The sequence below is a fragment of the Schistocerca piceifrons genome, chromosome 6 (assembly GCF_021461385.2).
Source record: "Schistocerca piceifrons isolate TAMUIC-IGC-003096 chromosome 6, iqSchPice1.1, whole genome shotgun sequence".
NCBI lineage: Eukaryota > Metazoa > Arthropoda > Insecta > Orthoptera > Acrididae > Schistocerca > Schistocerca piceifrons.
This window is the reverse complement of record NC_060143.1, coordinates 588,056,570-588,082,435: the sequence shown is the minus strand read 5'-3', so window position 1 is coordinate 588,082,435 and position 25,866 is coordinate 588,056,570. Positions and strand designations below refer to the sequence as shown.

At 42.5% G+C, this 25,866-nt stretch overlaps 1 protein-coding gene across 1 annotated transcript in view; it reads left to right on the top strand.

The window, feature by feature from the left end:
- The window catches only part of LOC124802473 (CCR4-NOT transcription complex subunit 6-like), a 76,518-nt gene that overhangs the window by 28,306 nt on the left and 22,346 nt on the right, over nucleotides 1-25,866 (top strand). Inside the window, exon 3 of the mRNA XM_047263263.1 lies at nucleotides 16,966-17,152. Coding sequence (XP_047119219.1) covers nucleotides 16,966-17,152 — 187 coding nt within the window. The remainder of the gene's footprint in view (nucleotides 1-16,965; nucleotides 17,153-25,866) is intronic.

Genomic DNA, 25,866 nt, shown 5'->3' with positions numbered 1-25,866 from the left:
ATTCCTTTTTGCCTGCTTCATTTACTGCATTTTTATATTTTCTCCTTTCATCAATTAAATTCAATATTTCTTCTGTTACCCAAGGATTTCTATTAGCCCTCGCCTTTTTACCTACTTGATCGTCTGCTACCTTCACTACTTCATCTCTCAGAGCTACCCATTCTTCTTCTACTGTATTTCTTTCCCCCATTCCTGTCAATTGTTCCCTTATGCTCTCCCTAAAACTCTCTACAACCTCTGGTTCTTTCAGTTTATCCAGGTCCCATCTCCTTAGGTTCCCACTTTTTTGCAGTTTCTTCAGTTTCAATTTGCAGTTCATAACCAATAGATTGTGGTCAGAATCCACATCTGCCCCTGGAAACATCTTACAATTTAAAACCTGGTTCCTAAATCTCTGTCTTACCATTATATAATCTATCTGATACCTTTTAGTATCTCCAGGATTCTTCCAGGTATACAACCTTCTTTTATGATTCTTGAACCAAGTGTTAGCTATGATTAAGTTATGCTCTGTGCAAAATTCTACATGGCGGCTTCCTCTTTCATTTCTTCCCCCCCAATCCATATTCACCTACTATGTTTCCTTCTCTCCCTTTTCCTACTGACGAATTCCAGTCACCCATGACTATTAAATTTTCGTCTCCCTTCACTACCTGAATAATTTCCTTTATCCCGTCATACATTTCATCTATTTCTTCATCATCTGCAGAGCTAGTTGGCATATAAAGTTGTACTACTGTAGTAGGCATGGGCTTTGTGTCTATCTTGGCCACAATAATGCGTTCACGATGCTGTTTGTAGTAGCTAACCCGCACTCCTGTTTTTTTATTCATTATTAAACCTACGCCTGCATTACCCCTATTTGATTTTGTATTTATAACCCTGTACTCACCTGACCAAAAGTCTTGTTCCTCCTGCCACCGAACTTCACTAATTCCCACAATATCTAACTTTAACCTATCCATTTCCCTTTTTAAATTTTCTAACCTACCTGCCCGATTAAGGGATCTGACATTCCACGCTCCGATCCGTAGAACGCCAGTTTTCTTTCTCCTGATAACTACATCCTCTTGAGTAGTCCCCGCCCGGAGATCCGAATGGGGGACTATTTTACCTCCGGAATATTTTACCCAAGAGGACGCCATCATCATTTAATCATACAGTAAAGCTGCATGCCCTCGGGAAAAATTATGGCCGTAGTTTCCCCTTGCTTTCAGCCGTTCGCAGTACCAGCACAGCAAGGCCGTTTTGGTTAATGTTACAAGGCCAGATCAGTCAATCATCCAGACTGTTGCCCCTGCAACTACTGAAAAGGCTGCTGCCGCTCTTCAGGAACCACATGTTTGTCTGGCCTCTCAACAGATACCCCTCCGTTGTGGTTGCACCTACGGTACGGCCATCTGTATCGCTGAGGCACGCAAGCCTCCCCACCAACGGCAAGGTCCATGGTTCATGGGGGGGAATCTTGCCCATAGAAAAGAGAAATTAATGGAATTCTTATAGCACCTTAACTCTATCGCTAACAATGTGGTTTCTGTGGAGATAGATGTGGGAAACCTTCTTGACAGCTGTTGTGGCTGTCATTTTGATAGTGCACGGAATTGTGTTATTTCCACTACCTTCTCTCATTGTGTTAGAAATAAGGCTGTGGCAAGCAGCAATTCATTGGGCAGCTAGGTTTCACACTGCCACCATTGATGACAATGCCTGCATCACTGGTAGTGTGGATAGTCGCAATATCACATTTTTGATATATGTAAAACTCGTACAGCATGCTAATAAGAAAGCCTCTGGAAGCCGAGGACAGCCTTTGCTGACTTCCCTGGAAGTGACTGGCAAATGGCCAGTTGAAATATGCTCAGAAGTAAATGAAGACTGGCTGCCGCCCCTATAATGCACAAAGTACCCTTTGTGATCTGGAAGAAAAAAAAATAGTGCGTTCCTCAAAGTGGTGTGGTCTCACATTGTCCTCCTGCAGTATGCCATGTGGAGTTGCCTGAAGGATGAGCACTGTCTCAGGCATGAAGGCCTCGCCACTGTAATATTTGCTGTTTGTATTGCTGCGGTGCATGGGAGTTGATGTCCCTGTGTCGTGTCCAGAGGGACACAGACCTACATAGTTGGCATTTCTCCACTACATTACAACCCTCTTCTGTCCACTACTTCCACAAATACATCTCTGCCATAGTGGTACACAATGTACAAATTGAAGTGCTGCAGTATGACGAACTCATCGCCTGAAGACGTTATTCTGTGCTGTACTTTACTAACTAGCTTACATGCCAACATTCTGCATTTTTGTGTCGATGTGACTGGTTCTTCTTTTTGTTGTTGCAGCCTGTTTGGCACCTCTCATTGATCACTCTTAAAATGTAAAGCTGCATGTAAGCTGGCACTAGAAACAAGTTTTCATTGCTTACTGTTACGCTTTTATTTTTAGCGATAGAAATTCACTTGTTGCTTGCATTTTAATTTCTCAATTTGAAGCAAACAATATTTCAAATAGAAGCTGATGTCTGTGGAACTCTTGTTGAAGGCCTGAAGTGCTATGTGAAGTTAAAGTTAACTGAATGAAATAAGTTTTGTTGAAATGCATGCTCTTTTGAATTTTTATTTGAAATTTCTCACATATATTGTTTCACAAACTGTGCCTGCACCTCTGCCCAGTCTCTCATTCACTTCTGCCTTCCGTTTCTCTCGTAGGTACCACATTTTTTTCTTGACACAGTTGAACACAACAACAATTTCCTACACCAAATCCTGTTCTTTACTATTGTTTTTGTGTTTATTTCACATGGTGTTTCACAGGAACTCCTCTAACAAGTGCAAAGTTATTACCCCTCAACAATTTGTTGCCTGGCCCACTCATATTTCATACTAGAAACTGTCTCAGTGAAATCAGAACTTGAAACCTAAATATAAGTTGATGGTGATAAAATATTAACTATCCATCCATTTCAATCTATTCACAGCCATGTCATAAACTGTGCCACAGTCATTCAATGCTCAAATTGAAATCTGAGTTAGGCACTGTACCTCTTATTTCGTACTCAAATCAACAATAACTTCTGTGCATAGATTTCTTATAATACACTTGTCATGACCAACAAATACTTTCTGTCTTTAAAATTACACACTGAATCCTGACTTGTGAGAACCCTTACTTACAATCTTCAGCTAGCTATTTGTTCTGCAATGAGATGCCAGAAGGCCCTGAAACCCTCTTTTGTTCAACACCAGTGTCTTACCATAAGATTGTCATTGTTACCGAGATTTAGTACAACTCGGAGGTTGCCCACCCAACTATCAAAATTTACCTACAAGCACAACATAACTTTATGGCTACATTGTTTCTTACACAGTAGCCCCTGAACACAGATGTCCAAACATTGAATGAGCCATTAAGCTGATCTGATACATTTTGCTATTGCCACCTAACAGTTAACCTTTGGATACTACATGAGAACCCCATCTCTGGCCAGGTAACAAAGGACAGTCACCCAAATGGGAACTCCGATGGAATTAATACTATGTTTGCCCAATTCTGGGCTGTACAAGGACTACCAGTGCCCACTGCTGTAATTGTAACTCCAAATGTTGCCTGATAAACTCAGAATCTTCCTGTGTGAAAACACTGCAGACTATACAGACAATCAATGATCAATAATTACTTGCTCACTTTTTGGCCTGCCAGGGGGCTCACCATTCTTTGGTAAGTTGTGCTTGACTGCCACAGGGTCCCAGCCTTTGCAGCATTGCTTCCTCTTTCTGTGCTGCCAACCTACACTTCGTCTACCTCGTACCTCCTCTGACTTTGTGTAAGTTGGTTCTTTTGGTGCAGATCATGCTTGGACTTGGTTCATGAGTTTCGTCTTGATTTCTAGTTTCACTCCCAGCACTATCTTCACCTTCCATTAACAATTATATGGCCCCCATTATTGGGTTTGACCTGCCATTTTTTCTAAATTCTGCAAAAGTGCATGTCATACAGGGAAGTTCACCCAGTATGGAGTATGTACAGCCTCTGTGCTCTTCTACCCTGGCACCCATCTTTCCTGTTGTTGTAGTATGCACAAAACCCAGCATGATAGCCATCCTGTTGTGGTGGTGGTGGTGGTGGTGGTGGTGGTGGTGGGGGGGGGGGGGGGTCATCATGTACCTGCACAATGGTAGTCCCTTGACCATGCAGGGATCACCTGCATTGCACACTTCCATTGTATACCATGGAGTATGTGCCCATCATGACTGGGGCAAGGGGACTCTGGCAAAGGATTACTGGCTAGGAAGCTCTTGCTGTGGCAGGGTGGTGCTCATGAGAGAGCCCCCATTCAGAGTGGGTGGCACCATGGCGAATAGATGGCACACAAAGCGACTTAAACTTTCTCCTGCTGGTGGTAACATGGCCCCTGCAGTCTCTTCAACTGGAAAGGCCTTGCACAATGCAATAAAGTATGGTTTCAACACATTCCCTTCTCTTCCCTTGCCACACCATGAGAGGAAAGCAAGACTAGACAACAAGTAACAAAATCCTCCCCCCAATACCTGATCTGTACCAGGACCAATGGAGATACCTTTTTGGCCACAAAGCCTTTATTTTTTGTTGAAAACATTGAAGACAAATATGGGGAAGCTCCAGCCATCTCTAAGATGAAGAGCGGTTCCCCTCTCATCAAAATGTCATCTCCTACTCAGTCACAGCTACTGCTGTCTTGTGAAAAGTTGGGTGACACCCCCATGACTGTCACTCATCACAAGTGTCTCAATATGGTCCACGGTGTCATCTTTCACTGTGATCTCGTTATGCTATCTGACTTTTGAGCTGTGGGACAACTTAGAGTGTTGGGGTGTGCACTCCATCTGTTACATCCATAGGGGATGAAGGGGAAACAGAGTTGCTACCGGATCCTTCACCTTGGCTTTAGAGGATGATAAGCTGCTCGAGAAGGTCGAGGTGATGGCCTACCTGCGTGACGTGAAACCTCGTGTTCCTCTTCCTGTTAGATGTTTCAGGTGTATGAAATTCAGACATGTCTTCCCATTGCACTGCTACCCCACTCTGCAGGGGTTGTGGCCATCCGCTGCACGTGAGTGTTCCTTGTGCTCCTCCCCCCACCTGCGTAAACTGCAGCATACTCCGCTCTTTCAGCTCACCAAATTGTCCTGTCCTTAAGCGTGAGAAGAAAATCCAGGAGTATGAGATCCTGGAGAAGCTCACGTATCAAGAGGCAAGAAACAAGTAGCAGCATCCTAACACCATACAAGTGACACGATCGTACATCGCCTTCTCTGTTGATGGTGCCTTCCTCTGTTGCAGTGGGGCCCCAGAGCTGTCCACTGATCCCTGCCACCTAGGTGGTCGGAGGAACTTCTGGTGCTTCCACCTCACCAATTTCGGGAACATTGGCTCCCCACCTGCTGGGGACACCCGTCCCCATCCGCCAGCTGGAGGCACCTCATCCTCCTCCAGCTTCTCTAGCTAGGTCCCTCGGGACTCTTCCTTCCACAGTTCCTGCTAGTCCACAGCCAGATGCCAGCCAGTGGCTGAAGAAACCACTGGCTGCTGGTCATCTGACTTCTTGTTCTTCCTCTGTCCCTAATACCAATTCAGAGAAACCTTCTCAGTCCTTGTCTTCTAAGGAGAAGATGGACAAGAAGTAGTCTTCTGAGATGAAGAAAACTCCGGTGGCCCCACAACCAGTGGGCTCTGCATGTACTCCTTCTGTGCCCAAGGTGGAGATTACGGTGGCGCCTGGGCACCAGATCTTCCCGGGCAATGTGCCGCAGAAGGCAGTCCGTGACCGTAGCAGTACATGACCTGCCCTTACTGGTCATTTCGTGCCCCCACAATATTCAGACAGCATGACTCTCCAGTGGAATTGTAACAGATTTTTCCACCACCTGGCTGAGCTACAGCAGTTTTTAAGCACATACCATACATTCTGCATTGCCATCCAGAGACATTGTTCCCAGCAACTCTGACCCCTGCCCTTAGTGACTACTGAGCTTATTTTAAGAATTGTACCAACTTTGAGAGGATATCAGGTAGAGTTTGCACGTATGTGCTGGACTCTATATATTGTACCTTGTGCCTCCTGATAAATCATTGGAGGCTGTCGCTGTTCACGTACAGGCATATCAGAATTAATTACCATCTGTAATGTTTATCTACCTCCCGATGCTGTCGTGTCCCAGGATATAATGTCTGCATTACTCTGTCAACTCCTCCCACCTTTCCTAGTCTTGTGCGACTTCGATGCCCTTAACCTTGTGTGAGGCGGAACAATGATCACTGGGTATAGTAAAGACACTGAAACTTTACCGGCAGAGCTCAATCTTTGCCTCTTGAACTCTGGTGCCCCCACACACTTCAGTGTGGCATATGGAGCTTATTTGACCATTGATCTCTCTTTTTGTAGTCCTGGTCTTCTACCATCTATCCACTGGAGGGTCCCTGATGACCTGTGTGGTTGTGACCACTTCCTGATCTTCCTGTCCCTCCCTCAGCATTGCTCCCCTGGATGCCCACCCATATGGATTCCCCATAATGCTGGCTGGGTTGGGTTCACCTCTACTGTCATCCTTAGTTTCCCATCGCAAGCCAGTATCAATGCAGCTGTTCAGCATACCACAGCAGACATTCTTTTAGCAGCCAACCAAGCCATCCCTTCTTCCTCAGGGACCTCCCATCGGAAGATAGTATCCTGGTGGACCCCAAAGATTGCTGCAGCCGTTAAAAACCGTAGCCAGGCTCTCAAACACATAAGCGGCACCCTTCTCTGGAGCACCTCATTGCCTTTAAATGATCCTGTGCCTGTGTTCACTACGTCATAAAAGACGAAAACAAGAATCCTGGAAATGATAGGTTTCTACCATTGGATCATGTACCTCTGTATCACAGGTATGGGCAAAGATCAAATGATTCTATAGCTTCCAGTCCCCTGCAGGTGTACCAAGTATTTCCTTAGGTGGTGCCTTTTATACTGATACAGATGCTGTTGCTCAACATTTTGCTGAGCGTTACGCTCACGCATCTGTATCTAAGGACTACCATTTCGCCTTTCGGCTTGTAAAACCGTGGGTGGAGTGCATGTGTTTATCTTGTAGTACCCACCACCTGGAGCCATATAATGCCCGATTCAGTGAATGGGAACTCTCCAGTGCCCTAGCCCATTGCCCTGATACAGCCCCAGGGCTGGGCTGCATCCACAACCAAATGCTGAAACATCTTTCAGTGGATTGTCAGCATCACATCTTTGCCCTATTTAATCGGATCTGGAATGATGCTGTGTTGCCATAGAAAGTGCAATAGTTCAGTTACTAAAACCGGGTAAGAACCCTATCGAGATTGACAGTTATTACCCAGTCAGCCTTACCGACACACCTCAAGTCTCAGGGCCTTTTGGCTGCATCTCAAGGCGCTTTTTGCAAAGGCCACTCCACTGCAGATAATTCGGTTCATCTGGAGTCCACCATCTGGACCACCTTTGCATGTCATCAGCACCTTATTGATGACATGGCATTATCACATTCTTCTTATGATGTATGAGTGGGGTCTTTGGGGTCCACTCCCGATTTTTGTCAAGAACTTCCTGTCGTGCCGTATGTTCCAAGTTCAAGTGGGTGCTTCATTCAGCACTCACCCCCTCCCTCCCCCCCCCCCCCCAATATCTAATAAACAGGATCCCAAGGGCTCTGGACTGAGCATACCCCTTTTTCTGGTGGCCATCGATGGTCTAGCGATGGCTGTGGGGTCTGCGGTATTGCTCTCCTTATTGTTCTTGAGGTTCGTGAGTAGTGGATTGCGGTGTGAGACTTGTTCGAAGTATTTTCACTGGGGGGAATGCAGTGGGGAAGCCAGTGGGCATTCTGGTGAGATCCTCTCCTGGAACTGCAGGTTATGTAGCAAGAGTAAGTTGATAGAGGAGCAGGAGCGTAAGATCTGTGCCCTTCAGGTGCAGTTGAAAAACGCACAGGAGGAGCTAGATAGGATGAGGAGGGAGAAGGGGGTTGGGGAATGGGAGCTGGCTGTTGGCAAGAGATCTGCTAGGAGAAGGAGATTTTCAGATAGTTTTACTATTGGTGTTTGTAATAGATATGACCAACTGTCAGAGTCTAGTGGAGAGGAATCTCTAGTAGCTGTAGATGTAGGAAGTATGCAGCAGACCTCAGCAGTTACGGTGGCTAGGACAGTTGCAAAGTCTAAGAGAAAGAAGAAGGTTCTGCTGTTAGGTAGTTCTCATGGTAGAGGTGTAGGCCAGCAGTTGCAGGAAGTTTTGGGGAGTGAGTACCAGGTCACCAGCATTGTGAAGCCTAATGCAGGATTGGCTCAGGTGACTTTTAACATAGGGGGGTTATGTAGGGATGGGTTATGTAGGGATTTTACTAAAGAGGATCAGGTAGTGATTGTGGGTGGGGCTGGTAATAGTATTGATAGGGATGGGAAGTATGACATAGATGGTGACCTGGAAAAGATAGCCACTCAGACTGGCAACACGAATGTGCATTTCGTGGAACTGTTTCAGCGTCACGATCGGCCTCATCTTAATATAGCCGTCAGGCGTAATAACATGAGACTTGGGGGTGCGCTGATGACAGAAGGCATGAGTCACATTTCAGTGGTGTCGGTGGAGTCTATCAGTAGGACGGGTTTCACTAGACATGGCCTGCACCTCAACAGGTATGGGAAGGGGAGGTTGGCAAAACTTATAGGTGACAGCATAGGTGGGGGTGGTGGGATCACTCATGGGAAAATTCCGGTAGTTGTGGGTGTTAGAGCTGTACCTTTTTTAGATTGAAGTCAGCTGATAGGTATTCCTGCTTAAGGGAAATCTCTCTAACAAAGAAACCACTTTCTACTAAGCTTGGGTATCCGATTAATGAGGGAATTAGTATATTTCATCAAAATATACAAGGTATTCGAGATAAAGTTAGTGAACTGCTTATAGATGTTGACTCTGAAATTATTGGTATATCTGAACACTTCTTAAATAAGGAGATAATTCAGAGGCTTCCTTTACCAGGATACAGGTTGGCTGGCAGCTTTTCTAGGAGCTCTTTGCGGTGTGGGGGAGTAGCCATGTATGTGAAAAACGGTATCCCATTTGAGTCAATTGATGTTTCAAAGTACTGCACTGAAAAGGTGTTTGAATGTTGTGCAGGTGTGGTTAAATTTAGTGGAGCTAAACTTCTTACTGTTGTTATTTATAGATCCCCAGACTCCGATTTCACAACATTTTTGCTAAAGCTAGAGGAGGTTCTTGGTTCACTTTATAGGAAATACAAAAAGTTAGTTATATGTGGTGACTTCAATATTAATTGTATAAGTGATTGTGCAAGGAAAAGGATGCTGGTAGACCTCCTTAATTCATATAATCTTATGCAAACCGTATTCTTTCCAACGAGAGTGCAAGGGAACAGTAGAACAACCATAGACAATATTTTTGTTCATTCGTCATTGTTAGAAGGGCATTCTGTTAGCAAAAAAGTGAATGGCCTTTCAGATCATGATGCACAAATTTTAAGTCTAAAAGATTTTTGTGCTTCAACACATGTTAAATATAGTTACCAACTTTTTAGGAAAGCTGATCCAGTTGCTGTACAGACTTTTGTAAACCTTATCAAGGAACAAGATTGGCAAGATGTTTATAGTGCTGATACAGTAGACGATAAATATAATGCTTTCCTCAAGACTTTTCTCGTGCTCTTTGAAAGTTGCTTTCCGTTAGAACGTTTAAAACAGGGTACTAGCACAAACAGGCAGCCTGGGTGGCTGACTAAAGGGATAAGAATATCTTGTAGAACAAAGTGGCAATTATATCAAAACGTTAGAAACAGTCAAAATCTAAATGCAGCAGCCCATTACAAACAGTATTGTAAGGTGCTTAAAAAAGTTATTAGGAAGGCAAAAAGTATGTGGTATGCAGATAGAATAGCTAAGTCTCAGGATAAAATTAAAACCATATGGTCAGTCGTAAAGGAAGTGGCTGGTCTGCAGAGACAGGTCGAGGATATAGAATCAGTGCGTAGTGGGGATGTCCGTGTTGCTGATAAGTCGCATATATGTACAGTACTTAATAATCACTTTCTGAATATAGCAGGTGAACTAAATAGAAACCTAGTCCCAACAGGGAATCATATAGCGCTCTTAGAAAAAAGTGTTCCGAGACTGTTACCTGAAATGCTCCTCCATGATACTGACAAGAGGGAGATTGAGTTAATAATTAAATCACTAAAGACCAAGAACTCTCATGGATATGACGGGGTATCTAGCAGAATACTGAAGTATTGTTCCACGTATATTAGCTCAGTACTTAGCCATATCTGTAACTTTTCCTTTAGCAGTGGTCGGTTTCCTGACCGATTAAAGTACTCGGTAGTGAAGCCAATTTATAAAAAGGGAGACAGGGATAATGTTGACAATTATAGACCTATTTCTATGCCATCGGTGTTTGCTAAAGTTATCGAGAGGCTTGTATATACAAGGTTACTGCAGCATTTAAATTCACATAATTTGCTGTCAAATGTACAGTTTGGTTTTAGAAATGGCTTAACAACTGAAAATGCTATATTCTCTTTTCTCTGTGAGGTTTTGGACGGATTAAATAAAAGGTTGAGAACGTTAGGTGTTTTCTTTGATTTAACGAAGGCTTTTGACTGTGTTGACCACAAAATATTACTGCAGAAGTTGGAACATTATGGAGTAAGGGGAGTAGCTTACAATTGGTTCGCCTCCTACTTTAAGAACAGAAAGCAGAAGGTAATCCTCCGCAATATTGAGAGTGGTAATGATGTTCAGTCCCAATGGGGCACTGTTAAATGGGGCGTTCCCCAAGGGTCGGTGCTGGGGCCACTGCTGTTCCTTATTTATGTAAATGATATGCCTTCTAGTATTACAGGTGATTCAAAAATATTTCTGTTTGCTGATGACACCACCTTGGTAGTGAAGGATCTTGTGTGTAATATTGAAACATTATCAAATAATGTAGTTCATGAAGTAAGTTCGTGGCTTGTGGAAAATAATTTGATGCTAAATCACAGTAAGACTCAGTTTTTACAGTTTCTAACCCACAATTCAACAAGAACTGACATTTTAATCAGACAGAATGGGCATGTTATAAGCGACACGGAACAGTTCAAGTTCCTAGGCGTACGGATAGATAGTAAGCTGTTGTGGAAAGCCCATGTTCAGGATCTTGTTCAGAAACTAAATGCCGCTTTATTTACCATTAGAACAGTATCTGAAATAAGTGACATTTCAACACGAAAAGTAGTATACTTCACATATTTTCATACGCTTATGTCATATGGTATTATTTTTTGGGGTAATTCTTCTGATTCAAAAAGGGTATTTTTGGCTCAAAAACGGGCTGTTCGAGCTATGTATGGTGTAAGTTCGAAAACCTCTTGTCGACCCTTATTCAATAGTCTGGGAATTTTGACATTGCCCTCACAGTATGTATTTTCTTTAATGTCGTTTGTTGTTAGCAATATTAGCTTATTCCCAAGAGTTAGCAGCTTTCACTCAGTTAATACTAGGCAGAAATCAAATCTGCATGTGGAATGCACTTCCTTGACTCTTGTGCAGAAAGGAGTGCAGTATTCTGCTGCATCCATTTTCAATAAGCTACCACAAGAACTCAAAAATCTTAGCAGTAGCCCAAACACTTTTAAGTCTAAACTGAAGAGTTTCCTCATGGCTCACTCCTTCTATTCTGTCGAGGAGCTCCTGGAAGAGATAAAAAATTAAGCAAATTCCAGTGTTACATTCTTGATTTTCTTTATTTAAACTAACGACTTGTTTCATTTTATCTGTTTCTACAATCGTGTTATAATTTCATGTATTGACTCGTTCCATGACCATGGAGACTTCTCCTAAATGTGGTCCCACGGAACAATAAATAAATAAATAAATAAAATAAATAAATTGCTTCTGTAGTATTGTTGTTGGTGAGCGTCACCTGCAGGGCACCATACAAAAGGCACAGTCATGGGCACTCACTCACGGCTTTTGGTTTTCAGCTTCCAAGACTCATGTCACACACTTTTTTCACCGCCGTACTGCCTGCCCTCACCCAGAGCTTTACCCAGATAGACAATTACTTGTAGTTGAGATGCACCGCTTTCTGGGACTAGACTTTGTTTCCCAGCTGACATAGCTTCCCACCTACGCCAACTGAAGCAAAACTGCTGGCAGCAACTAGATACACTTCACTGCCTCAGTAACACTAGCTGGCGTGCAGACCATTCTACCCTTTTGCGGCTCTACATAGCCCTGAGTGTCTTGTCTTGACTATGGGAAAGACTCTCATAGCATATGGTTCCACATCACCCTCAGCATTGCGGATACTGGACCCCATTCATTACCGTGGGGTCCAACTCGCGACAGGAGACTCCCGAACTAGCCCTGTGAACAGCCTACTAGTCTCGGCTGGAGTGCCTCCATTACCTATCAGGTGCCAACAACAGCTGCTGAACTATGCTACACACATTTGTAGCTTCCCTGAACATCTCAACTACTGTGTCCTTTTCCCTGGAAGGGAGCTTCACCTCCCACATTGCAACACAGAACTGGGATTACAATTGCTGCATGCCTACAGTATCTCTGTTCAGAACTGCAACTTCCACCACTGTCGTATCGGGTCCGGGAGACGTTGCACCTGTCCCCCGTGGCTTGTGCCCAAACCTTGGGTTTGTCTCAAAGTCTCCTTTGGGCCAAAAGATTTGTTGACCCCATGATTTTTTACCGCCTGTTCTCGGCTGTCCTTGAGAAGTATCGAAGTTCAGAAGTGGTATTTACTGATGGCTCAACAGTTGACGAATGAACGGGCTTTGCATACACATGTGCACGGTGCAGGCACTCCACACTCTGCCCAGTGGCTGCATTGTCTTCACTGCTGAAGTGATGACCATTAAATTAGCTCCTAGCCATGTTTGTTCTTGCACTGGCAAGAGTATCCTAATCTGTAGTGACTCTTTTGGTAGCCTTCAGGCTGTAGACAAGTGATACTGTCCTCACCCACTGGATCTTTTCTCTGACCTCCATCAACCTGGATGACTAATCATTTTCATGTGGTCTTGTGGTAGCTTTCTCGCTTCGCGCGCACTGGGTCCCAGGTTCGATTCCCGGTGGGGCCAGGGATTTTCCCTGCCTCGAGATGACTGGGTGTTGTTGTGTCATCTTCATCATCATCATCGTTCATCCCCATTATGGTCGGAGGAAGGCAATGGCAAACCACCTCCGCTAGGACCTTGCCTAGTCGGCATTGCGGCTTTCCCGCATCGTTCCCTACGCTCCTCAGAGTATGGGACCTCGTCATCTCATCAGTCGTGTTGGGATTTCAAGAAATGAATGAGCTAATAGGTTGGCCAAGGATGCTGATTTTGGAAAGGGGATCCCAGAACTGGACCTTCAGTCTTTTAGACGCCATAGATTGCAGGAAGTCTGGAACTCAGAATGGTCTGCCCTGATACCTCCAGACAAATGGAGGACAATTAAGGAGACCGTGATTGCATGGTGGTCTTCTCTGCATGCTTCTTGCCGGGGATCCACTGTCCTCTGTAGACTCTGAACGGGCCACACTTGCCTGAGCCGTGGCCACAATCTCAGACTTGAGGATCCCTTTCACTGCTGATGTGGAGCCCTCCTGACAGTGGTCCACTTGCTCATAGACAGTCCTAATTTGGCTACTTTGAGGTGGCATCTTAATCTTCTTAGCACGCTCCCTCTTGTGCTAGCAGATGATGTCAACTCAGCTGATCTGGTGTTACATTTTGCTTGAGAAGGTGGTTTCCCTTCATCCCTGTAAGGTAGAGCTTTTTGGCCTCATAGACTACTTGAGGGGTTGGTGAGGCTTCCTCTCCAGCAACCCCCCCCCCCCCCCTCCTCCCCTCTCCAAGGGGTCCCTCTACCCTTTCCACCTTTTTATTCTCTCTATTCTTTATCATTTCTTGGTTTTAAAGCCTTCTCTTGACTGATTTTTTTTTAATGACTTGTCTGTGCTGTCTTTTTTTCTGTACTTTTATCTGATATTTATTGTGTTAGTTACTCTTAGGCTTTCCAGGATTTACCGTTCACATCCTTCCTTTGATAACTATTCCTGGTTTGCCACTTAACGAATGAAGGGGCTGATGACCTTACAGTTCCGTTTCTTTCACTCCAAAACAACCAGCCAACCAACATACTAACTGACTGACCAACCTTCACTTTTTGGCAGAATATTTTCGTATTTAAGAATAAGAATACATACTGTCTGTTTTCTCATCATTAAATTTCTCATAGTTAAGGATCCCATAAAACTAATACAGGATCTACCACTACAATAAACATGTTAATAAACTGTATTGTAACACATTTTCTTACTTTGTGAGGAACAGCTGATTCTAGATGGCTTGACATCACCTTCACCTTGCAGTGGTTTGAAAGATTAAAACTGTGTGTCATATCTGACTCAAATGTGAAATCTTGGTTTTTGCTATTAGCACCTTACTTCTCTCTAAACTGTACTTTGTATATGCTGGATTAGTGATCTGGGGCGAAAGAATATGATTGAAAATGGCCTAGTCATAGCCTTTGGGTGGTTCCTATACTGAATCTGTCACTTGCTCTATAGTAAAATATTTGGTATGTTGCACACACACATGAAAGTTTAAAGCACAGCTGAGTTTTCTGAGGAGACTATTTAATATAATTGTTAAACATTAATGCATTCACCTTCATTGAAGAATTCAGCTAAATAGCCTATTCTGGGTGTCCATGGTTTTCTTGGTCATCCTGAGTCTCTCCAACTAATAGGTCTGTCTCTCGAAGTTATCCAAGGAACGTGACTTGCAGACATACTGGTTAGACAATCACTCTGTTTTCTGTACTCAATTTATCCACAACACTGTATATATTAAAGTCTTTCTGTATGTCTTAGTTCCATAAGTTACATTCAGAAAATCATGCCTCCAACAACATGAAGAAATCACTTTTTAGTGGATTGCATTATTAGAGATTCTTTTTCTACGTCAAGCTTCTTTATAGCAAAGTTGCGAAGGCCATTGTTTTGTAGAACATTATCATTATTTTTTCATTGTTTTGCCCTTAAAAAATGTTTTACTGTTTCACGTATCTTTCTGAAGTCATCGGTTTTGGTCATCATATAGGTACATCTGTTGTGTATTGCAATGTAGTATTTGTGGTGTGACAGTAATTTGAGAGTATTATCAGACAATACTGTTTTGGAACATATTGGCTCTCTACACTGAAATGCCATTATTCTCATTTTATCTTATTTTACAAAGTTTGATCTAGTCCTTACAAATATAATATCAGAAGTGTAAATCTTGGAAATCATTTTAGAACTCAGGTACTGTCAAATGTGGTGAATTCGGAAGGTTTTGTGTTATTTTCACCGTAACTTGCATAGCTTTTGTTACATTGCATTGTTTGTTACAGAAATGGTGGCATAATACCCTAAAAACAGAAATTCTGTGTGTAACTATATTTGTCTGAGACAAACAAATAAAGTGTCTGAAATCACCCCATGGATCAGTGTGATTTTGGACATGAGGTTTTTAATTTTCTGTCCAATGTTTCAAAGTATTTGGGGAAATTTGGACAAGAATTGACTTATTTTTAAATTCTACATTCTTCCTGTTCAATTTTCATGACTATTAACACATTTTTAGGTTGTCTATTATTACGAATAAGTGATAAGGATTGAGATAATGAATTTTATATATTGAAGGTCAGTTTTTAATACGATACCTTACGTCAACATTTTTTTTTTCTTCCTCGCTTAGTATTGTCATCTCATTCATCCCACTCTTCTCACAATAGATAGATAGAAAATTTCTTATCTTTTTGGTCAGATTCATCAAGGTAGCCTTTCACTAAGTATCTAAGATACAGTTTAGTGAAAGAAAATCCTCAGTGTGCAGCCCTCAAGATACCTTACTTCAACATTTTTCCTTCTCATTTAGTACTCGTTGCACTTCCAGTTTTTTTTAGACGTATTTCCCACACTTTCTTTTTTAGGGTTGATCTAGGTATACAATACAATATGCATGGTTTTCTGTACAATAATTTGCTATACTGAATATCATGAACAGCTTTATCTAAAAGTTTCGAGTCATAATTCCACCATACTTCAGCAACTTTTCTGCTTTTATATGCGTTTGACATTGTAGAAGTCACCCCACACAGTACCCAATTTTGCAAAAACCATTGTTATTTCATAAATTTACATGAAAAGCTTGACAACTTGAACAAGAATTGTCTCAAAGCCGTAGGCTGCTGTCCTCATTGAAAATTGCAGTTACAATACTTTTCTGCCAGTCGCAATAATAGAAAGTTTCTACTTGACGATACTGCATGAACTTTCAACAATGAGACTGTTCATCAGATATTTAGCTAGGTAAACAATCAACCCAAAATAAAAGTCACGGAATGTGATAACTATTATGTTTCGCTTAAAGTAACTGGCGTGTGGAAGTGAAAATGAGCAGCAAATTGTTGCTACACAGTGGGAAAGAGCAAATAAATCACACTGTCCGAAATCCCACCCTGTGTCCAAAATCACTCTGTTTGACGGTAGGTCATCAATTTGCATGTTCTGACTTTCATTTAGCTAATAAGTTGCTCTTATGTGGTATTCATTGTTTATATAAGATTTGTAGTTATGCTGGAGATTTGAATGTGTGTGCCCAGCTCAAGATAGAAATACGTTAAGGCATTCTCCTTATAACATAAAAAATAATATTGTCAACATTTTTAACTTAATGGGATAATTGTGGTACTGTATTCAGTTCTATTGTATTGTAAAAGTTGAAATGAGCAGGATATTGCCATTTGACTTGATTAATGTTAATCTTATTTTATTGATTGCATCTGTTGTGGTAAAACTTAAGTTCCGCTATTCCCAATAAACATTAAACTTTATTCTCATTGCCAGTGACACTAATGTGGAGTTTTTGTTTTTGCAGGGACTATTCGCAACCTGAGTCCAAATTTATGGACATTCACACACCTTACAGCATTGTACCTGAATGATAATTGCCTTTCTCGAATTCCTCCAGACATTTCAAAACTAGTGAATCTTCGTACACTCGATCTTTCAAGCAACAAATTACGCAGCCTGCCAGCTGAATTAGGAGACCTAATTTATCTCAGGTAAATTACTGAATGATTTTTTCCTAGAATATTAACGTATTCTTTAGATATGTAGTGTTTCTTACCAGCATTTTTAGTCAATTGCTCACTTCACAAAAGTGCTGCTAAAAAGCAGAATCTTTATCTACAAGATAAACAGCATTGCTAGCAGCTGAGATAAAATGAGTGGTAAGTTTAACAGTATCCAAATACTGTAAAGTCCCCCGAGTGGGTGACGAGTGCCCTGCGTGTCAGATGCTGCTACCCAAATAACTTGAGAACATGGGGTGTGCTCATTCCCCCTCCCCATCTCTCTCTCTCTCTCTCTCTCTCTCTCTCTCTCTCTCTCTCTCTCTCTCTCTCTCTCTCTCTCTGTCCTGTACAGTTACATTGTGGTAGCTGAATACACAACGCAGGGACTGTAGTTCTGGAGGTGACTGGGTTAAAGGGTTGTATTGGACGGATTGGGAGAGGGGAAAAAGAAGGTGGGAATCAGGAGAGGGGATCAGAGAAGGGGGCTGACAGCTCGGAGGGAGGCAATAGGTGCACAGGTCAGTAATGCGATGCATGGGCACCAGTGCTGGTAAGTTCATGCATGGTATGTGCCTTTCTTGGGAGGGGGTGACAAAATGGGGGAAGGGGATGAGGTTTAGGGGTGTAGGATGAGTGAAGTTAGGTTCTTGGGCAAGTTGCAGATGGGTGACGAGTGTGGGGCAGGAGGCTACCAGAGATTGAACCTAGGACAATTATGGGAACAAAAGATGTGCTGCCAGAATAACTCTCATATAGGTAGTTCAGAAAAGCTGGTGCCAGGGATACCCGTTGTTTGTCCAGTGGCAACAAAGAGAATGAAATGAATGAATGAGAGAACCACAGAGCAGACATAAATATTATATCAAGGCCCTTTCAACATTATTAAATCATCTATATGTAAATCTACTTCATGACTCTGCAGTTCACGGTTAAGGTCTCAGCAGAAAATTCATCGAATCACTTTGACACTATCTTTCTGACTTGTTACTCTCAAATAGTACGTGGGGAAAATGAACACCTAACTCTGTGGAGCTATGGTTTCTTCCTGTGTAGGAGGGAAGTGACAAAATATTTTTGCTTTTGGTGGGGAAAGTCAGTGATCGAACTTTGGCAAAAAGATCCTGCTGCAGTGAAAAATGCATTTGTTTCAATGATTGCCACCCCAATTCACATATCATGTCCGTGACACTCTGTCCCGTGTTTCCGATAATACGAAACAAACTGTCCTTTTTAACTTTTTCAATCCTATTCCGCACAACAATAATCCAGAAGAGGGCAGAAAAACCTAGTGTAGTCAGTCTCTAGAGTTGATTTGTTGCATATGGTAAATGTTCTGCCAATAAAATGCAGTCTGTGGTTCACCTTCCTCACAACATTTTCTATGCAACCATTCCTATTTAAGTTAGTCATAATTGTAATCCCTAGGTATTTAGTTGAATCAATAACCTTTAAATTTATGTGATTCACTGTCTAAATGAAATTTAACAGGTTTCTTTTTGCATTCGTGTGTGTGGTTTCACAGTTTTAATTATTTAAGAGTCAATTGCCACTTTCTGCACCATACAGATATCTTGTCTAAATCATTATGCAATTGTTTCTGATCTTCTGGTGATTTTTGTGTGGTCTTACCCACTCATATCATTTAGGGTGCCTAACGGATGTTGCAATTTTCGGAATGCTATACAACAATTCAAACAAATAATATTAGGTAGTTTTATTCCAGTAAAGCATATTGACAATATTTAACTTTGAAATAATAATGATGTCGCAAATGATGGGCGACACGCAAACAGACAGTAATGTTCATCTCTATAGACAATGTCCAAACAAGCAATGGATGTTGTTGTTGTGGTCTTAGTCCAAAGACTGGTTTGATGCAGCTCTCCATGCTGCTCTATCCTGTGCAAGCTTCTTCATCTCCAAGTACCTACTGCAACCTACACCCTTCTGAATCTGCTAAGTGCATTTATCTCTTGGTCTTCCTTTACGATTTTTACCCTCCATGCTTCCCTCCAATACTAAATTGGTGATCCCTTGATGCCTCAGAACATGTCCTACCAATCAACCCCTTCTTCTAGTCAAGTTGTGCCACAAATTTCTTTTCTCTCCAATTCTATTCAATACTTCCTCATTAGTTGCGTGATCTCGTCTTCGGCATTCTTCTGTAGTACCACATTTCGAAAGCTTCTGCTATCTTCTTGTCTAAACTATTTATTGTCCATGTTTCACTTCCATACATGGCTACATTCCATACAAGTACTTTCAGAAAGGACTTCCTCCCACTTAAATCTATACTCGGTGTTAACAAATTTCTCTTCTTCAGAAACACTTTCCTTGGCATTGCCAGTCTACATTTTATATCCTCTGCACTTCGACCATCATCAGCAATGGATATGGATCATTAATAATTGATATTGTAGCACTCTCTAATGCTGTTCCCTAATGTCCGGATGAGGTTGGCGGGAGCGGTGCTTATATTCACTTCTTGCAGAGGTCGCTCCTGTTGTGGGTCCTTGTCAGTGTTCTTCCTCTTCATTCCGACGCTTATGGTTCCACCAGAACATTCCTATCCCCCAAAGTGATGGACCGTCATCGTTTGAGTGCGACCATGGTGGGGGATGCAGGAGTGTGGACGCAACATTGGGCCGGAAGCTGTGGCTGCAGGGGACGTCAAGCTTCTGTCTGGACCCCACCATCCGCCTGCGCTCTGGCGGGAATGTCCCCTGGAAAACGACCAGAAGGGTATGCGTCCACCTCCTGCTGTCATGAACTAGATGAAGAAGGCAGTGACAGCTGCAGTGTAGGCAGGTCCAGCTCCGTCGGTAGGATAAGAGTAGGCTGAGGAGGCGAAGGCTCTGTCTCCGTGAGGTCGTCCCCGCAGTGTTGTGATGACTCACTCTGGCAGCTGCTGCAGCCGCACTGCCCTCTGGATCCGTGAATCTGGAGGAAGACAGACTGGAAGATCATTGTGTACATGACAGAGGCGAAGTTATTTGATGGCGGCAGTGCAAGACATCCAGACCTGAAATAAGATACATGCATGCATCAAGTTGACGGACAATCTCGCCTTGCACTTCACTGTCTGCTGCTGCTAAAAACCCTGTAAAAGACAATATCATGTGACGTGAAGCGATACTTGCGGCCTTCTTTTGTTCAAATCGGGGTCCGCTTCCGTGGCCTGTGCAATTTGCTTGCAGTTCAGCGGAAAAGACTGAAGCAATTCAGAATCCCGAGCATCGATGTGACAACAAGATGCAGCAGAAGAGTGAAAGTGTGTATCAGGGCCAAGCAGAAGATGTGAAAGTGTGTCCCCGTTACCATGTTTATCTGTCGAACGATACACAATCTCATACTGGTATTGAGACAAGAACAAAGCCCATCTTTGCAATTTTTGGGCAGTTCATACAGGAAATGGCTTCATCGGATGAAACGTGGACTGCAAAGGCTTGTGATCCATTATTAAGCTGAATTTTCTGCCATACAAATAGTGGTGGAATTTGGTGAAACCGTACACAATAGCCATAGCCGCATTGTCGATTTGTGAATAGTTACACTGAGCTTTGGACAACACTCATGAAGCAAAAGTAATAGGTCTGGCTTTATCATCAAGTCTTTGCGAAAGCACTGCACCAATTGTCTAAGAGGAAACATCAACTTGCAAAACAACTTGTTTGTCAGGATCAAAGTAAACTAAGCATCGATCACTGAGCAATGCATCTTTAAGTGTTTGAAAAGCTACTTGGCACTCATCCGCCCAAACAAATGGGACATTCTTGTGACGCAAGCGATGCAATGGAGCTGTGATGCGTGCAGCATTTGGTATGAAGCGAATATAATAGTTAATTTTCCCTGAAACTGCCTGCAATTCTGTGATACTCCGAGGAACTCGCGAGTCTTGTATGTCTAACAAATGCAACTGAAGAGGATGTACACCTTGACTGTTTATTACATGACCAAGATACTGCAACTCTGGTTTAAAAAAAATCACTCTTGTCCAGTCTACACTTTAGTCACACAAAACAGAGCACGTAAATTTGCAGTATGTTCTTCAGGTGTATGACCTGCTATGACAGTCTCGTCCATACAGTTTGAACAGTTAGGGACTTGCACAGTCAGCTGTTCCGAATACTGTTGGAGAATGGCGGGTGTGGAAGGACTGCCAAAAGGCAAACACAAATATTTACACAAACCCAAATGAGTATTTACTACACACACTTCTTGTGATTCTTCATTAAGCAGTATTTGAAGATACACGTTGTGCAAATCAATTTTTGAAAATTAACGTCCAGCACCTAAACTGCCCATGAGATCCTCTCGGCATGGCAGTGGATATGTATCAATGGCAGTTTGTGGGTTGACTGTAGACTTAGTCAACACAGAAGCAAATACGACCTGAAGGTTTGGGGAGCAAAACCAGTGGACTCGCCCACTGACTAGCTGATATGGACATAAGAACTCCGTTATCCTGCAGTTCTTTAAGTTTGGCAGCGACTTTGTCCTGTAATGCAATGGGAAAAGTTATGGCCTGGCAAAATTACTTGTGATCATTGTCCTTCAGAGGAATGTTTGCAACGAAATTGTTGGTTTTGACTAAATCTTCAGAAAAGAGTTGCGGGAATTCTTTTAGCAGGCTAGCTACACTGTCTTTTGCATTGAATGCAGACACTGACCACACATTGCCTGAATGTTAAAGCCAAACAACTCAAAAGGATCAAGAGCAAATACGTTCTCACACTCAGATGATTGTAGCACTGTAAAAGTCACTGCTCACATATGCGAGCGATACATTGCAGCCGAAGTACATGTTCCGAGAACAGGAATGTCTTGTCTATTATAAGCCATCAGTTGCATGCTGGTTTTAGACAGGCATGGGGAGCCTAATAGTTCATATGTGTGTTGACTGAGCAATGTGACAGAGGCACCTGTGTCCAACTGAAATTTCACACTTTTCCCACAAATAAGTAAATGAACAAAAAGTTAGTTTGATTGGCATATCACTGAAGAAACTACATGCTTGCTAGTTTTGCTAATGTCTGTTGCAGGTTTGGAATATACTGCATGAATAACATGGGCCTTGTGATGAGATTTTTGTGAGTGGGCCGAATTCGTGTTTGTTCTGTTGGAAACATACGGACTGTACATGTCCTTTCCTACTGCAAGCATAACACTGAGCTTGTTGGGAGGGGCAGTCTTGGCATTTGTGCCATAAGTAACACCTAGGGTGAGACTTAATTCTGTTTGCCTGTGTAGTGAGCTGCTTACGTGGAGTGGAAGGTTGTTTACTTGGCATGGCTAGCACAAACTGCTGGTGCGGAATGGGGCAATCACAAGCAAGGGACTCAACCTGACAAATAGCTGGCTGCCCAAATGTATGAGCCGACAAGGCACCGGAATCGTACTGACCTAGTATTTGCACTACCTGCTGAAATGATGGATTGGTTTGTTTCAGAATCTGTTCTTTGAGTTTGACATCAGGTACATTGTACACGATCACATCATGCAACATAACATCTGAATATAAAGCACCGCAAGCACATTTGAATTTGCATTTCCTTTTCATACCTTGCAAATCTGTTACCCACTCATGATAAGTTTGTTCTGATGAGTTTTTGTGATTAAAGAATAGATACCTACCTGCTACCACATTCACTTGTTGGTCATAATAGTTTGTTAGTGAGCTGATAACACTGTCGTACACAACTTCACTAGGAGTGGTATTAGGAAAGAGTTTTTGAATTATTCTGAACACTGCACTTTTTGCTGTGGTTAATAGATAAGGAAGTTTCGCAGTACCTGGTACATTGTGAGCTAGTAAATGTGCCTCGAATTGGTGTAACCCCTCGAGCCATTCCTCTGCTTGTTCCCGAAACTGTCGAAAAGGTGGTATAGCAGCTGTAGTAAGTGGTGCTTGTTCTGTTGGGTGCACAGTGTTGGCCAGTAGCTGCTGCATCGTGTTGAGTAGTGCAGCAATCAGCTGTGTCTGGAACTGAAACATCTACTTAGCTGTGTGGCATCTAATGTGCTTGTGGCTGCAGTGCCTGAGCAGGAGGCTGGCCAGGGTGGGAAAGGGGGGAGGGGAGGGGGGGAGACATGTTGGAAGACACAAATGCAACACACAGACAAAAAAAGCATAGAAAATTTCTGCAACACCTACCTGAAAACACTGATTAGCAAAAACGACAAGAAACTGGTAAAGTAATGAGCACCCCTGCAAAGTAAAGACAAGAGAGAATTAAGGCACCAGCACAATATACAAGAAAGTCTGTGGCCGTCAGGCAACGGAGTTCGTCGGATCCTCGTCGCCAGTTGTGGAGTCTTGCCCACTCGTCTCATATAGGGTGCCTAAGGGATGCTGCGTTCCCGGAATGCTATACAACAATTCAAGCAAATAACATTAGTAGTTTGATTTCAATGACTTTGAAATAACAATGATGTTGCAAACAATGGGCGACACGTAAACAGTAATGTTCTCTGTAGCCAATGTCCTAACAAGCAATGGATTTGGATCACTTATAACTGATACTCTTTGCTAGGCCGTGCTAATACTGTCCACTAATGCCCAGCCGAGGCTGGCAGGAGCGGTGCTTATATTCACTGCTTGCAGAGTTCAGTCCTGTCATGTCGCAGTTCTTATCAGCGGGCTATTGGCTGACATTGCCTCATCACCTTTTCTGGTCTTACTTTCTTCCTTTTCATTCTGACGCTTGCAGTTACATCATAATAATTTTACTAGATGGCAAATGACAGCATCATCTGCAAATAATCAAAGAAGGCTGATCAGATTGTCTCCTAAATTGTTTATTTGGATAAGGAACAGCAGAGGGTCTGTAACACTTCCTTGTGGAATGGCAGCCATTACTTTTTCACTCAATGATTTTCTGTCAGTTGCCATGATCTGTAGCCTACCTGATAGGAAATCATAAATCAATTTGCACAACTGTGAAAATTGCCTGTAGGCATGCAATTTGATCATAAGCTTTTACGAAGAATGCTGTCAAAAGTCTTCTGGACATCTAAAAATGTGGAATCATCTCGAGATTCCCCTATTGATAGCACTTGTTACTTTGTGCGAATATAGAGCCCATCATGTTTCCTAAGAACAATATTTTTATGAATCTGCACTGATGATGTGTCAAAAGATAAGTTTCTTGGAGGTACTTCCTAATGCTGTAATTAATGATAAGCATAATACCCAGTATATGCACAGAATATTGTCAATCTGTGAATAAACTGTCTTGTAAGATTTGACCTCTGTGTAGTCTGTGGAACTTTACATAAAGTGAAACATTGAGAGGGTTTTTGCCCCCCCCCCCCCCTCTACTTCTACTATTTATTTATAGGGATCAGAAATTACCCATTGCTTTATAGCCATAACAGCTATTAATTCTGTTCTGGTAGTGGGAAATCTTGGAAATAATGTTGAAAGTCGTTAAGAGGGCAACCAAAGGATTCCAGATGTGTTAAAGCTCTTACTGGAGGCTGCTTTATTTGGATATAAATTTGTCCCTTTACTATTACAACTGTTAAGTGAGTCAAAAAGACTTTCCTGTATGCATTTATATGTAGCAACGTGACCTCCCATTTTGCCCTTCAAATCAGCACTCTGACAAAATAGGTGTTTAAACTGTATGAGTCACATTTGAGTGAAACAAACATACTGGGCAGAAAGAACTCTTGGATTTCTGGGCCAGTATGGGCTTAGTAATCACAAACTCCTTTTTTAAACATAAGAACATTCACTGGTATACTTGAAAAGGCAGGGGAACCAGATCTGTCATTGACTATATAATAACAGCTCAGGAATTCAGGAAGGCTGTGAGGGACACACGTGTATTCAGGGGATTCTTTGATGACACTGATCATTATTTAATCTGCAGTGAAATTGGGATTGTGAGGCCGAAAGTGCAGGAGGTCAGGTCCACATGTAGGAGGATAAGAGTGGAGAAACTTGAGGATAAGGAAATCAGGCACAAGTACATAACAGCGATCTCAGAAAGGTACCAGTCAGTTGAATGTAGTCAATTACAGTCATTGAAAAAGGAATGGACAAGGTACAGGGACACAGTACTAGAAGTGGCTAAAGAATGTCTTAGAACAATAGTGTGTAAAAGTAGGATGAAGCAAACAGCTTGGTGGAATGACACAGTCAAGGCAGCCTGTAAAAGGAAAAAGAAGGCGTATCAAAAATGGCTACATACTAGAACTCGGGTAGACAGAGAAAGCTATGTTGAAGAAAGAAACAAAGCCAAACAGATAATTGCAGCATCCAAGAAGAAATCTTGGGAAGACTTTAGAAACAGGTTGGAGACTATGGGTCAAGCTGCTGGAAAACCATTCTGGAGTGTAATTAGCAGTCTTCGAAAGGGAGGTAAGAAGGAAATGACAAGTATTTTGGACAGGTCAGGAAAACTGCTGGTGAATCCTGTGGATGCCTTGGGCAGATGGAGGGAATATTTTGAAGAGTTGCTCAATGTAGGTGAAAATACAATCAGTAATGTTTCAGATTTCGAGGTAGAATGGGATAGGAATGATGATGTAAATAGCATCACATTTGAGGAAGTGGAGAAAATGGTCAATAGATTGCAGTGCAATAAAGCAGCTGGAGTGGATGAAATTAAGTCGGAACTCATCAAATACAGTGGAATGTCAAGTCTTAAATGGCTACACAGGATAATTGAAATGGCCTGGGAGTCGGGACAGGT